The sequence below is a fragment of the Paramisgurnus dabryanus genome, chromosome 23, assembly GCF_030506205.2.
Source record: "Paramisgurnus dabryanus chromosome 23, PD_genome_1.1, whole genome shotgun sequence".
Taxonomy (NCBI): domain Eukaryota; kingdom Metazoa; phylum Chordata; class Actinopteri; order Cypriniformes; family Cobitidae; genus Paramisgurnus; species Paramisgurnus dabryanus.
Genome location: NC_133359.1, coordinates 12865840 through 12881365, shown reverse-complemented (window position 1 = coordinate 12881365; position 15526 = coordinate 12865840). Strand labels below are relative to the sequence as shown.

Below are 15526 nucleotides of genomic sequence, written 5' to 3'. Positions count from 1 at the left end.
TAGTGGTGAACCATCGGATTTTCGAAACGTTTCGAAACAGTTATGACGTAATGAAGCCTCGTTTGCTAAAATCACGTGACTTTGGCCAGTTTGAAACAAGCTCCGAACCACTGATTCGAAACAAAAGATTCGTAAATGTTTCGAAGACTCATGAAGCAGTGCTTCGAAAACGACCATCACTAGCGCCAGCTACAAACTACAGAGAGCGAGTGCGCGGCTGCGCGATGGTGAAAGAGCAACGCACGATGTAGCTAAACCAGTGCTCGCAGTACTGACACTTTTATATTTTAGCGTACCTTCACTGTCTTTTGCGTGCCACCACTTCTCATGTTGCTGGTACTTTGCTGCAAAGAGTCAAAGAGCATGTCACTTTATGTGGCGCTGCGCATAAAGTTCGGCAGCGAGGACATCAGAGTACCGCGAGAGCAATTCGAAATGTTACAAAAGGGTCCGCCTTTACCTTTGCTCTCGCGCCTGATGTCATACGCCGATCAGTCAGCTCCGCACCAGTCGAACACACAAAGCGTCAAGGTCTGGATGAAAAGCAGAGACCTGCCCGGATTCCACGCACACAGATACCCTCAGAAAACAGCAATTTTAATCAATCCTCACCCGCGTGTGCATGTTTGTAACAGTACAAACCTGCGTGATGTTTGCTGTGACAGTTTTTAATAACAGAGAAAAAAAGTCCATTGATATTTGACATCTATAAACAATAATATATACGAAATATAATTATATGGTCTTGACATGCACATATCTGTTGCTTTAGTTTAATATAAAGTACTCGTTTGATTTATTTGATTGTGACAGTCCCTCTATCACCAGTCAATCACAAATCATCACTTTATGCTTCTCTTTCTCAGTGGATAAACTGAATCAAAGCTGCTCTTATCTGCAGTTATACATTTTACAGAGACCAGTAGCCTATTCATTAGATTTTAAGAACTTTTTGGCACTTTTATAGAAGGAAAGCATAATAGAATTGTATAAAATAATAATAAAAACTCTAATTTCAGTCATTTAAACTCAGTAAAAGCTTTTATTTCAATTTAATTTGTAAAATATGATTCGATTTGTATTGTAAACTATTTTTACGCAGTTTTTCCAACTATTTAATACAGAAATAGCTAAAATCCACACTATTATCAATTGGTTAAGGACTTAAAAAATTAGTACCACAACTACTAATTGTTTTTTTATAAAAAAAAAAAATCTCACTCCAAGCTGAACTCAGAAGTTGGCAGCTCTGGTCAGACAATCATCTGAAACATGATGCACAGACACCTAACGTCATTATTTGGCCAGTTCTCTGAGCCTGATGTGCATTCTGTAGGGTTTGGGTGTGAGTGTGACTCCAAACACAGGGGTGTAATCTGGTTCCCCGGCATCTTCAGGCCAAACGAACTTGAATCGACGCAGCAGGGTGACAATGACCAGGAAGAGCTCCATACGAGCAAGACCCTCACCAAGACACACACGGGGCCCTTAAACAACATGCATGTAGTCATTAAACAGGATCAAACCAGCATAAACACAGACGCATGTGACTTCATGTTATATGTTTAGTTACCTGTTGAGAAGGGAATAAAGGCTTCAGGTTTTTCAAACTGGCCCTCATCATTCAGAAAGTTGGCTGGATTAAACTCATGAGGAAACTTCCACTGACCTTCTTCTTTTAGTACAGATGCAAGATTAGGAATGACTACTGTTCCCTAGGACAGAGAAAGAATTTATTTAGATTATGTCGGACAAACTTATTTATATTGATGTTTTCTTACCTTTGGGATGTTGTAACCCATCAGCTCTGTGTCTTTGGTGGTGCAGTGAAACACACTCAGTGGTACGGTGTTTGCCACACGCTGAACTTCATGAATCACAGCCTGTGTGTACGGCATATTGTGTCTGTCTTCAAATGACGCCTGCTCTTTACCTTCCAGAACTTCATCAATCTCTCGCTGACATCTCGCTAGAGGACATGATGATGCATGATGCATGGATCAATATATTCACAATTCATTAAATTCAGTGTGTTGTTGAAATGCAAACCTTGAACATCAGGGTGATTCATGAGGTAGAGAAATGCAGTGAGTAGGGTGTTAGATGTGGTATCAGTCCCTGCAAAGTGCAAGTCCAAAATGTACATGATGAGCTGGTCTTCAGAAAACGATGAACCATAATCTTCTCTCTAGAAACATAAAATATCATTCAGTTTAATATTATACAACATTCTGTATATTTAGAAATACAGTAGGATCAAAGACCATCTTATCAAGCTCATCCAGATAGCAGTCAATGAAGTCTCTCGGCTCTCCTGGGACTCTGGTCTTCTTGTGCTCCTCAATCAGTTTTAAAGTCATATTTTAAATCTTCAATGCATTATCAAAGGCTTTTTTAAATGGTAAAGGTAAGCATTTCAATACAGGAAATGTGTCATATATCTGTCAAAGAAGCAAAGGACATTTTCATGCACTTGGAAAGAACTGTTATTATATAGTATGGAATTCTGCTATTTAAATAAATAATTGTGTGTTGCATTTTTTCATGTCTCTCTCACCAGGTTCCATGGTCCATTGACGATCTTTGAAATCTCTGTACTAAGCTGAACGTAGCTTGTGAGAAATTCATCTGTGTAATCGAAACGGGATCCAAACAGAACCAAACTGATAACATTTGATGCGGCGTTGTGAAACATGGTCTGAGGATTTACCATTCCTCCTATCAATTTTAAAACATTACATTTTATATATACATGTACAATTATTAAATATATTTCTTGCAAATTCTTATAAATACCTGCATTTTTTTCCAAACATGCAACAATATGTGAGATCTCTCCCAGAATCCTTTCTTCCATTGTTTGCTTCCCCAGACCAAAGTTTCTCAGAGTCATGAGAGCAAAGCGGCGATGTTCCTTCCAAGTTGGGCCATAGTCAGCCAAAATAACACCTTTAATAAAACTGTTAGTTATGAGGATTTGAACACTGATTTTTTTGTCACATACAACTTTTTCGTAGCTTAGACCAGCATAATAGCCATACATCTCAATTATACATTCATTTATGTTCAGTTTTTGTCCAAAGGAACTAAGAAAGCAAATGGCAATATATAAACATGTAGTACACTACAGTACTATAAATGTTGTCCATACAATAAATGCACTATTATCCAAACATATAGTTAAAGAATATCATATGGTATTTTAAAAACATATTAAAACATGACAGAATTCAAATTTTTGGGCAATCTATTTCCTTAACTAAAGCATTATGATAGTTGCCAAATTTATCAAAATTCCTCAATTTCCAGTAAAGTTAATCTATTTAGATTTGTTTTGATCTCTTTAGAGATGTGAGAAATAATAGATTAACCTTACAAGGGGGCTGATTTTATTCATTAAAAAAATTATAATTGATTTTTAAGACAGCTGTAAATGTATGACTTACCTTTATTCTCTGATATATGATTGACCATAAAGTCCTGTGGCCGTCCTGCAAAGTCTATGCCTTTAGTAACCAGAGCTTCCTTTATAACCTCAAAACCATTAAGAACCACAACTGGTTTTAATCCCCAGAACAGCCCATAAACCTTCCCATAGCGTTCTGCAAACTGAAAATGTTGGCATAATTACTTTTTAAAGCAGTTAAAGAAAGAAGCTTAAAACAAGAAATAAATAAGTATCTACAGTAAAAAGACAAAAACTGATACAATACTCTTTCAAAAATTTTCAAAGGATTGACAATGTTCAGATGAAGCAGATTTCCAAATAATGGGACTGGACGAGGTCCAGGAGGAAAGTTCTTGGGCCTCTGGATTCGAAAAAGGAGAAATAAAAGGAAAATCCACACTAGAACTAAAAAGCCCAGCATTTTGACTGAAATAAGTCTCTGTTTTTGACAGGAACAAAAACAAGTTGGTGAACTGAAATCACCCAGTAAAGCAAACTGAATCTTATTGGTGCTGTCTCTCCACGATATCTCCGCTTGTACAAACATGGCCTTTTACCAAGATTGATGAAACTAGCAGTGATAAACAAACACTGCTCATGATAGTTCTGAGTTTCTGTATTTTGAATTTGGTTAAACTAACCTTCACCTGGTTGAAATCAAATTCCTACTTATACAAAATAGAATGTATGTATCTGTTGATAAATATAAATAAGTGCTGGGCGAAGATTAATCGCGATTAATCGGTTACAAAATAAAAGTGATTTTTGGCATATATGAGTGTGTGCTGTGTGTAATTATTATGTATATATAAACACACACACATTTATGTATGTATTTAAGAAACATTTACATGTGTATATATATATATATATATATATATATATATATATATATATATATATATATATATATATGCTCGTAATCATAGAAGAACCATTTTTAGTGCCATATAGCACCGGTGAAGCACCAGTGTAGAACCATATAGTGCTTTGTAGAACCATATGTGGTGCTATAGTGGTGCTATATGGCCCCTATATGGTTCTACACAGGTGCTACACCGGTGCTATATGGCACTAAAAAGGGTTCTTCTATGGTTACGATCAGGGGTTAAATTGGGATTTGTTATGATGGGGGGCTCTGCGGGGAGGGGTACTTCGAGGGGTAACATGTTTAATACTGATGATAGCAAAGCCACTGGTGTGTTTCAATGACATTCTGGACCTCTGATAGGATTTGATAAGTTTCAGCTTTAAAGCTGTGCCAGAGGTTGACCCCAAATATTTTAAAAAGAGCTTCTGAATTTTAAATGATGCAAATCTATGAGTTTGACACCCTATATCCATTTGTTCCACATGTCATTATGCACAATTGATCAAACTTTAAAGGAAGTTAAAAGAATCAACCTCCTTGAATAATTCTAGGCATAAGATACCCAAAAAGACTCTTACATTTCTTATAAATTAGCCATAGAGATTCCCTATGCTGGTCAGCAGCTAAAACAATCATATAGTTAGGTTTGATTTGTGTAATCAAAATACATTATTTTATTAAACTATGCCTATACAATGAGTTATATCCAGTGTTATCCAGTTAACATACTGTAATTAATTGAGTGACAAATACTTTAATCCTTTACACGTTTCTAGTCTTCTATTAAGTTTTCTCGACGTGGGCACCATTCTTACCTCTCTCTCTCGCTAAATGATGCTGCGTGAGAACGCGTTCCTGAAGTTCTGAGTTTTTTCCGCTTGAGTTGCATAACTTGCGCGAAGACGCGTTTAAAGGGGAAAGCGCGTGTTTTCGCGGCAATGGCGCCGCCCAATTCGCGTCATTTGCATCGCCCTGTGCGCAGTAGCAGTTTTAACATAAAGTGGCATGGCATCTTACGCACAGAAGCCACTGGCACGTGCCACTATGTTTAGTGGCACTTCCGGGTTCCATGGGCTCGTACCAGTGGCTCGTCGAGTGGCACTTCCGGTGTCCAGTGGCTCATGCCACTTTTTAGTGGCTCGTCGAGTGGCACTTCCGATGTCCAGTGGCTCATACCACTCCATTCGGTTGCTCGTACACTGACACATTTCAGTAAAACTTAGGTCTGTTTGATTGAGGCATGTGGCACTGATAGTCACTGATCGATCATTACAGATTCGAGCGTAACTTACGCGTGCTGCTGCTATGTTCATTTAATTGTGACACAATGATTTTGTGTGTCCTTTTAGACTCTGATGTTTCAGGTTACCGAATGCGTAAATTGAGTCGAGAGCTAAATATATCATCTTAACGCTCGTTCATAAAGGAATTGTATGATCACAATATTTAAAATGGAAATGCATAATATTTTGAGTGTTTTCATTTAATAAAGCACAGTATTTGTCTGAGCCATGGTCGTGTGAACATTGTGCCTTTTCTTAATATTTAATCAGTTTTTGTAAATCTTTTTTTTTTAAAAGTAGTATGCCTAATTTAGGTGAGTCTACTAGATACCCTTTAAATGAAAGACGAGATCGAAGAAAAAAACTGACCCCTTCTTAAAGCATACTGTAGGCAACGATCCATTGAAATGCATAAAATAAAGGAAAAACTGTGTTTGATTTAATCATTTGTAAAGTGTTTTGCTAAGTGTTTTGTAAATCTGTTTTGCTTTGAAATAATCCAACAATTTATTTAAAATAATTACTCTCTCATAAATGTTGTGAAATAATAATTTGTTCAAACCCTTATTTCTTATAGACAACAAATCTATATAGACTAGATAAAATGTAATTTTGAAGGGCACGTGACATATCTGCACTGTCAACACCGTGTAAATATCAAGTTGTAAAAAAATAAAATAAATATCAAGTTGTAAAATATGTAATAGGACATTGTTTTTAAACATAAACATGGTTAGACTGACACCTACTGTTTTGGCGTGCATGTGTGTAAATGCGGTACTTGCAGAAAAAAATATTATAATATTCTGCGAGATTCTTATAAATGACACTTTTTATTAAATACAACACATTGGCACTGGTTACAAATAAAAACATGCCACTCACAGACTACATTTTCACAAATAATACAATTAGAAAATTTATATTAAAAACTAACAGTATTATGCAATATAGCTCAGGCATGTTGTGCTTTATTAAATATATAAAATATTTGCCTTCCCATTTTAAATATTTACATTTTTAATACTTAAATTGTGAATTATGATCATACGATTGTTGAACGATCATCAAGATGTCCTATTTAGCTCTCGATGCATTTCACGCATTCGGTTACCTGAAACACCAGACAGTCAAAAAGGACACACAATATCATTGTGTCACAATTAAATGAACATAGCAGCAGCACTCCTAAGTTACTCTCGGATCTGTAATGATCGATCGGTGAATATCAGTGCCACATGCCTCAATCCAACAGACCTAAGTTTTACTGACATGTATCAGTAGACAACCCACAAACGGAATGGTATGAGCCACTGGACATCGGAAGTGCCACTCGACGAGCCGCCACTAAACAGTGACATGAGCCACTGGACACCGGAAGTGGCACTCGACGAGCCACTAAACGGAGTGGCATGAGCCACTGGACACCGGAAGTGCCACTCGACGAGCCACTGGTACGAGCCAATTGAAACCGGAAGTGCCACAAAACGTAGTGGCACGTGCCACTGGCTTCTGTGCGTAAGATGCCATGCCACTTAATGTTAAAACCCCTTCTCCCTGTGCGAGGACGCGCCTGGTTGCGTCTTTGCATTGACTTTGTATGTAATCTGCTCGCGCAAATCGTTGAACTTGCGTTGGTGAGTATGCCCTATAATGAATGAAAACGCATTATTCCCTTCACGTCAGTGCACACGCACCAGCGCAGCGAGTGCACGTGCACAAGCGCAGCTGGTACACTGGCAAGAGCAGAGCGCGACCTTCAGCCTATGTGCCGGGGCTTAGCCCCGGACGGCCCCGGCCCAATTTAAACCCTGGTTACGATCCAAAGCAACAGTTTTGGTGCTATATAGCACCGTTTGTTTTTTTAGAGTGTATATTATATATTTATAAATGTCAATAAATTTCTGAAATTAATATATGTGTGTGTGGTTAAATATAATAATTACACACAGCACACACTCAAATATTATGCAAAAATATGCAATTAATTGCAATTAATCTTTGTCCAGCACTAATATAAATCAATATAGGCTAAGTCAGATTATACAATTATAAACGTTTTAGAAAAGGTACTTTCTGAAACAATATTTTCATCTTGGAGTAAAATATACTGATCCATACTTACTGAAACTCACCAGATGTAAGTGGTATAACTTTACATTACATTATTCAATACAATGTTTGTTTAAAAACCTTCATTTTATTATTACAACATTGTAATAGATGCAGCATAAAGTAAAAAAAAACTAGGTTATGCAAATCAATTCAACTTACTATTTTAAGTTTTAAAATATAAAAACAAGTTGATTGTTTGACTTCATTTAAGTTAAAGCAACAAAAACATATTAAATTGATATTTATTTTACAAATACTCTATAGTCTATAATGTTGAAGTCTGCAATCTATATAATACAATCTTCAGTAAAGGACACAATAGGCTTGTTCAACGGTGCCACAAGAATCGACAGCCGAATAGCATCAAATTACCACGAGAGCGATTTGCGAAACCATATGGAGTTTGCTTTTAAATCGCTCTCACTGTACTTTGACGTCATCTGGCTGTTTATTCTTGCGGCGCTGCATGAAGTCGAAAAGCCTATTGCTGACCGAATCTTTTTCCTGTACGTCACACGACTTAACTAACCAATTAAAAGAAGGCAAAAGTAGTGCCACAGGCTATTGTACTACACATGTAAATATCCAGGTTAAGCATCCGTATATACAGAGCAAAAACACTAATTATATTGATAGTTTTTATTATTTCAGAATGATTGACATTTGATGATGTATATCAAAGTAAGTCTAGCCATAACCCAACTGGTCATGGTTCTGTGCCTTATGATACATATGTTTTCATAAATAAAACACAATAGTCCATCTTCGCAAAATATATGCAGTAATCATCATTATAATTATTTGACCGGATTTCTGATGCTGATGTGCATTTTGTATGGCCTGGGTGTGATCGTGATCCCATACACAGGGGTGTAATCTGGTTCCCCGGCATCTTCAGGCCAAACGAAGTGGAATCGACGCAGCAGAGTGACGATGATCAGGAAGAGCTCCATACGAGCAAGACCCTCACCAAGACACATACGGGGTCCTTTAAACAATGAATATAAGTATACTAGTCTTTAAACAAGATCAAACAAGCATAACCATAGACACATGTGACTTCATGTTAACTGTTTAGATACCTGTCGAGAAGGGAATAAAGGCTTCAGGTTTTTCAAACTGGCCCTCATTATTCAGGAAGTTGGCTGGATTAAACCCATGAGGAAACTTCCACTGACCTTCTTCTTTTAGTACAGATGAAAGATTAGGAATAACTACTGTTCCCTAGGACAGAGAAAGAATTTATTTAGATTATGTCGGACAAACTTGTTTATATTGATGTTTTCTTACCTTTGGGATGTTGTAACCCATCAGCTCTGTGTCTTTGGTGGTGCAGTGAAACACACTCAGTGGTACGGTGTTTGCCACACGCTGAACTTCATGAATCACAGCCTGGGTGTACGGCATATTGTGTCTGTCTTCAAAAGACGCCTGCTCTTTACCTTCCAGAACTTTATCAATCTCTCGCTGACATCTCGCTGGAGAAAGACAAGGACATGTTTACATGTATTTAAGCTAAAGAACAGAGCAAAAATAATCACAATGAACTCGATTTGTTTTTGAAATACAGACCCTGAACTTCGGGGTGATTCATGAGGTAGAGGAATCCAGTGAGGAGGGTGTTGGAGGTAGTATCAGTCCCTGCAAAGTGCAAATCCACAATGTACAATTTAAGTCTGTCTTCAGCAAAGCTGGAACCATCATTACCTCTCTGGAGAAGTAAAGATATCATGGGCTTAGTGGTAATACATAATAAATGCATCTTAAAATGTGGTTGTAAACATGTAAAAATTGGTAGAACTGTAATGTTAATTTTGGTTTTTCATAATCAAAGATGCCCACACACCTTATCAAGCTCATCCAGATAGCAGTCAATGAAATCCCTCGGCTCTCCTGGGACTCTGGTCTTCTTGTGCTCGTTGATGAAATTTAAAGACATCTGTCTGGCTGTAGAGGCATTTGTAAAAGCCTTCTTAAAGGGCAAGGGCAGACTTCTCACCATAGGTAAAGCATCATAAATCTGCATTGAAACAAAAGTAAATTACAAATACAGTTTAAAACAGTCTGATGCGGTGATATATAGAATCAACATATTCAACATACTGTATATCCAACTTATGATTTGCCTCACCATAGCCCATGGTCCATTGTTGATCTTTCCATTCTCCTTAATAATATCAATAAAACGCTTAAAGAATGCATCATCATAATCAAAGCGAGATCCAAACAGAACCATGCAGATGATATTTGATGCAGCATTGTGGAACATAGTCTTAGGATCACTGGAGCTTCCTGAAAGACACAATGCACATCATGAGAAAGTACATAGGGATGCTGATTTAGAGAGTTTTCAAGGCATCGATATTGGAAGATGTTTTTATCCAAACTGACTTACAGTTTATTTGGTAAGCTTACCTCATTTTAATCAGTATGTGTGTTACTTAGGATCAAACCTATGATTTTTTGTAAAGCTAATGCAATGCTCTACCAACTGAGCTACAGGACCACAATGTCATTTATAATGAAATAATAAAATGGGTACATTCTTACCAACAACTTTATTCAGTTGATCAACAATATGTGAAATCTCTCCCAGAATCCTCTCTTCCATTGTTTGCTTCCCCAGACCAAAGTTTCTCAGGGTCATGAGAGCAAAGCGTCTGTGTTCTTTCCAATCAGGGCCATGGTCAGCAAAAATTACACCTATAGTTGTCACGATCGGTAACAGGAGTGAGGACGCAATTGCTGGGTTCACCATGAAATAAATAACATTTATTAACAGAACGGAAATAAAACAACAGGTGGGTAACACAGGAACATCCAACAGACGGAACAGGAACAGACACGAACGTCATGACAATAACAATGATCCGGCGACAGGTGAGAAACAGACAGCAGTATAAATACACAGTACTTAACACGGAACAGGTGTGATGAATCAGTTCATGAATTGTCCAGGTGACGTAATCGGAGAGACAAACAAAACATGACACGGATCACCGTGACATGACCCCTCCCTCTAAGAGTGGCTACCAGACACTCACATGAACAAAACAAACACAAAAGTCTGGTAGCAAGAGTCCAAGGGAGGGGTGGAGGGCTTGAGGACCCTGACGCTGCCGGCAGCCGCCGGGACGAAACCAACAGGACGGTGGGCCGGACTGCGCCAGGAGAACCGGAGCGATCGCTCCGAGGACCGAGGCAGGCGAATTACCCCCCTCCTGGGAATCGCCGACGATCCGATGCCCCCCGGAAGTCATCTCCCGTCCCCTCGCGGAAAAGGGGACCCTCACTTCGGTAGCCACCCCGGGGAAAGATCGGGCGTGGTCCGTTCCGGATCCCCCTACGAGCGGGACGGTGGTCCTCCGAGGGACCGTCGACGACGACGACTCAACCGTTGGGGGACCGCCTGGGCCGATCCTCCTCCCGCAGACCCGCAGGAGCGAGCGATCGCTCACGGTGGTCCCCAAGAGACATCGGGGCTGGTGGAGAATGAACCCCGATGTCACTACTCCCCCTCGACGAAATTCCTGGGGGAGCCGCCCTCCGTGAACCCGCTGCGTCCAGTCTGGCCGGATCATTCTGTCACGATCGGTAACAGGAGTGAGGACGCAATTGCTGGGTTCACCATGAAATAAATAACATTTATTAACAGAACGGAAATAAAACAACAGGTGGGTAACACAGGAACATCCAACAGACGGAACAGGAACAGACACGAACGTCATGACAATAACAATGATCCGGCGACAGGTGAGAAACAGACAGCAGTATAAATACACAGTACTTAACACGGAACAGGTGTGATGAATCAGTTCATGAATTGTCCAGGTGACGTAATCGGAGAGACAAACAAAACATGACACGGATCACCGTGACAATAGTATAATTGAATGTGAGTTATGGACCACCATGTTCAGTGATGGGCAGTAACGCGTTAGAAGTAGGCTTTATAGATATTGTCAGGGTGCGATTTGCCAGGGAATGTGTGGGATTTTCCCCTTTCTGGTCAATGTATCCCTGCCTCTGCCTAATTATTTTTATCCCCGGTGGGGATAAATTTATTCCTCCCTCAAAGTGATCAGTGCTACTACACTAGTGGCGAGACGGATCACAAAACTTATCACGGATCCGTGGTTTGATTAAAGTCAATTTTATTTTAAAAAGCCCTACTTTGGCTGGCTCTGATACAGCTGCCGCGCAGCCTTTCAGTATTCACCACTCTGAAGACTTGCTCAATGTCCCGCCCACGGCGCTATCTGATTGCTACAGACCCGGTTACACATCACGAGTAATAGCCTATCAACACTTGCGAGATGGTTGTGGAGCTGTCGAAACGAAGGAAGGCAGCATATTCAGCAGCATATTCAACATATTAATAAAGCTGGAATAAACATTACAATCTGATTATCTGTTTATGATGACAAGCAGTGTTAGTGTCCCTGTCACACCACTGAGAATGGCCGAAGTTACGCATATATAAACGCCAAAGAGCGTTTAGCGTGGCACAGGCGCGAACTGTGAAAATATTGCGAAAATATTGCGAAAATATTGCGTTAGGCTGCTTCATGAGTTTATAAGAAATTTTTTTTTTACAATTCCTGCAAATGCAGTAATGAAGTTCATGTTCTCATGATTTATTTTTATGAATTAAAATGTTTTGAAATGTGCTGAGGACAGAGACGCATTCATTTTTTCTCTTTCGCGCAGGTTATGTTTGGAAAGACAATGTCCTGTAGCTCAGGCACGGTCCCACTTTTCAACAGGCCCACCTAAAACTTTTTTTCCAAAAAAAAACAACTTTTACTATATTCTAATTTTGTCAAGAATTATAAAAAAATCATAAATAAGTTCATAATTTGTGCTAAAATAGTCTAAATGTTTAGTTTTAGACCATTGTAAAAAGCTGGTAATATTTTGATGTTTCTGCGCAAGTTCAGCAGATAGTGAGGTTCGGGTTTGTTCCAATCAGAGCTGGTGAGCTGAGAGCGCATGTCTGAATATTAAAATATTTGAATTAGAAATATATATATATATATATAAAAAAATATTATAATGGATTTTTGTCAGGTCGGACAATGTTTTCCAAATGTCTCTCTCATGCTCCTCATAACCACTGAAAACAGTCAAAAAAACCAACCAAAAGTCAAATTATTATGGACGAAAGTTAAAAGTGGTGGGTACAAAATGACTCATGACGAAATATGGTGGGTACGCGAACCCACAGTCACCGAAATCGACGCCTATGAAAACATCCCCCCTCTGTTTTTTTCACAAATCGTTTCATTTGATTCAATTTTAGATGATGGAATATGCAAAAAGAATAGAATTAGGCTGAAAGGTCTGGTGCTTTATAGCATATTCAGGTCGTGCATCATGTTTTAGAAAAGTAACTTAGTAAAGTAACTAGTAAAGTACCTAATTACTTTTGAAAATAAGTAATCAGTAAAGTAACTGGATTACTTTCTTGAAGAAGTAATCAGTAATTAGCAACTAATTGCTATTTCCAAGTAACTTGACCAACACTGACCATGTTGATACCAAGTGTGTTTTTTGTCAGGTTATGCTTCAAATTGTGTATAACACAGTCATAATTTGCCTGTATACATCTGGTCCAAAATGTGTTGTAAAAATGTTACATGGTTTATTGGAAAATCAATAAAAATTGTTAAACAAATTGCTCTTTGAACTCGCTATTTGGAGCAGACAATAAGCAAATAACCTCTATTTATTAACCTTAGTCTGTACAAAGGTATAAAAGTGAGGGTGTATTTTTAGGCAGATTAATGTTAACACAATTCACCACTGTGTGTAGTAAATTTACCTCCTTCCTTCATGACATGGTTGATCATGAGGTCTTGAGGGCGTCCAGCAAACTCAACCGCCTTATTAACAAGAGCTTCCTTCATAACCTCAAAACCATTAAGCACTACTGTTGGTCTTGATCCAATGTACAAACTGTAAACCTTTCCATAACGATTTGCCAGCTAAAAAGTATTAAGCATAAAGATAGCATTAAGCATTAGGCTCAAAAATGCTCATTAATTACTGGAAATACTAAATCAATGCCATATCGTTTGAAAGAAAATAATAATTGTTGTACAAAAATATATTCTTTTAGGTTTAAAACTGGTATTTAAAGAGAAAGCATTACCCTTTCAAAGTCTTTCAAAGGATTGGCAATGTTGAGTTGGAGCAGATTTCCAAAAAATGGGACTGGTCGTGGTCCAGGAGGAAAGTTCTTAGGCCTTGGAATACGGATGAAAAGAAAGAGAATGAAGATGCACGTCCACACCAGAATCCAAACCAGCATGTTGACTGATGGCTAACTGTTACACTAGATTGATCAACACTCTCATACACTTACGTACTGGAGCATCGAGCCCTCCTCCCACTTTTATATAACATTTTGCATGTGTCACACTACCAGTCTGTTCTCCTATCTGTTTCCTCTGATTTCTCCATTTATCTTCCTCCAGGCTACAATTCCCATCATCCACACTCTCCATTTAAACTTTCTCTGTTTTTACTATAGTTGTCCAGTCTCCATTGTATTTAATGCCTTTAATACGGTAAATCACAGAATTCTGATTTTCTTATATCTTTATTAAGTTTTACCTTTACTTTTTGCCACCTACGTTAGGATGGATTAAATCTTATTTGTCAGGTCACACACAGTATGTTAGTATACATAATTATAAGTCAGCCCCTCTAAAGATTTTTTTTTGTTGGTGTTCCACAAGGATCTATTTTGGGTCCTTTACTTTTTATATTGTACATCAATGATCTTCCATCGTTCTGTTCAAAAACTAACATTCAAATGTATGCGGACGACACTGTTATTTACATACACCGAAGTAGTGCGTCACAAGTTGCAAATGAACTTACAGAATCCATGGTTCATGTCACAGCTTGGCTAGAACAATGCTGTTTACAGTTAAACATCTCTAAAAAAGTGAGTTAAGTACTGAGTAAAGTGAAACTAATAGTTTAAGTGTAGTGCCAGACGTTTTTGTATCATGGGAAAGATTACAAGTTGTATCTGAATATAAGTATCTCAGCGTTTTGGTTGATTCCAAACTTTAATTTAAGGCTCAGGTTAAAAAGGTCTGTAACCAGGTAAGATTTAGTCTATCAAATTTTAGATTTATTTGTGATTATATGTCGTCTGAATCTGCTTTGATGTATGTGGATTCCATGATTATTTTTCATGTTACTTACTGTTTAACTACCTGGTAACAAGCTAGTATAACTACTTTGAAACCACTGGAGTCTTTGTAAACTCTGAGGCTATTTTCGGGATTTCCGCCTGGATTTGGCCTACCCAATTTCAAAAGCTTCCCATACCCACATGCAGAGGTGCACATACAAAAGTTTGGTATCATTTTACATGAAACCCTTTGAAATGACATAAAACACTGTTGAAAGTGCTAAACACTGTTGTATGTGTTGTCAGTCCTCCCAATAAATACAAAATTAAATAGGCGCTTTTTGATGTTTTTTTCTAAAGTCTGTATTTAAAAGTGTATAACTCTGGCCCTGAGTGGTAACGAAACCAGCAGACAGCTTTGTTTGATTCCAGCAATTGTCAGCTTACAGAGGAAAAGGAATTTTTTCTCTATCATAATCTATCCTAAAGTTATTCTATTCCAACTGAAGGGAGGAATAATACCCTTTTTTAATTCAATTTCTGCCTAAAAATATTTGAATTGTCCTCATAACCACATACAGTGGAATAAATGCAATATCTTTATATCATTTTGCAGAAAACCCTTTGAAGTGACCGTGTATACAGTGCAAAAACACAAA

The 15526-nt window shown here is 38.1% G+C and overlaps 2 protein-coding genes across 2 annotated transcripts; both read right to left on the bottom strand.

Annotated features, from left to right (window-relative positions):
* Positions 1-1022: 1022 nt before the first annotated feature.
* Positions 1023-3943, bottom strand: LOC135781331 (cytochrome P450 2D15-like). Its single transcript, XM_073813337.1, is given in 9 exon segments — positions 1023-1487; positions 1574-1715; positions 1782-1969; positions 2050-2188; positions 2265-2441; positions 2558-2718; positions 2797-2949; positions 3447-3609; positions 3714-3943. Coding segments are annotated over 9 exon segments (1470 nt in total). The 5' UTR covers positions 3870-3943; the 3' UTR covers positions 1023-1296.
* Positions 3944-8341: 4398 nt separating this feature from the next.
* On the bottom strand, positions 8342-14093 carry LOC135764903 (cytochrome P450 2F2-like). Its single transcript, XM_065275575.2, has 9 exons — positions 13872-14093; positions 13542-13704; positions 10268-10420; positions 9849-10009; positions 9564-9737; positions 9290-9428; positions 9008-9195; positions 8800-8941; positions 8342-8705 (listed from the first exon to the last, which is right to left on the bottom strand). The coding sequence occupies exons 1-9, from the start codon at positions 14028-14030 to the stop codon at positions 8515-8517; spliced, it is 1470 nt and encodes a 489-aa protein (XP_065131647.2). The 5' UTR covers positions 14031-14093; the 3' UTR covers positions 8342-8514.
* Between the last annotated feature and the right edge of the window lie 1433 nt (positions 14094-15526).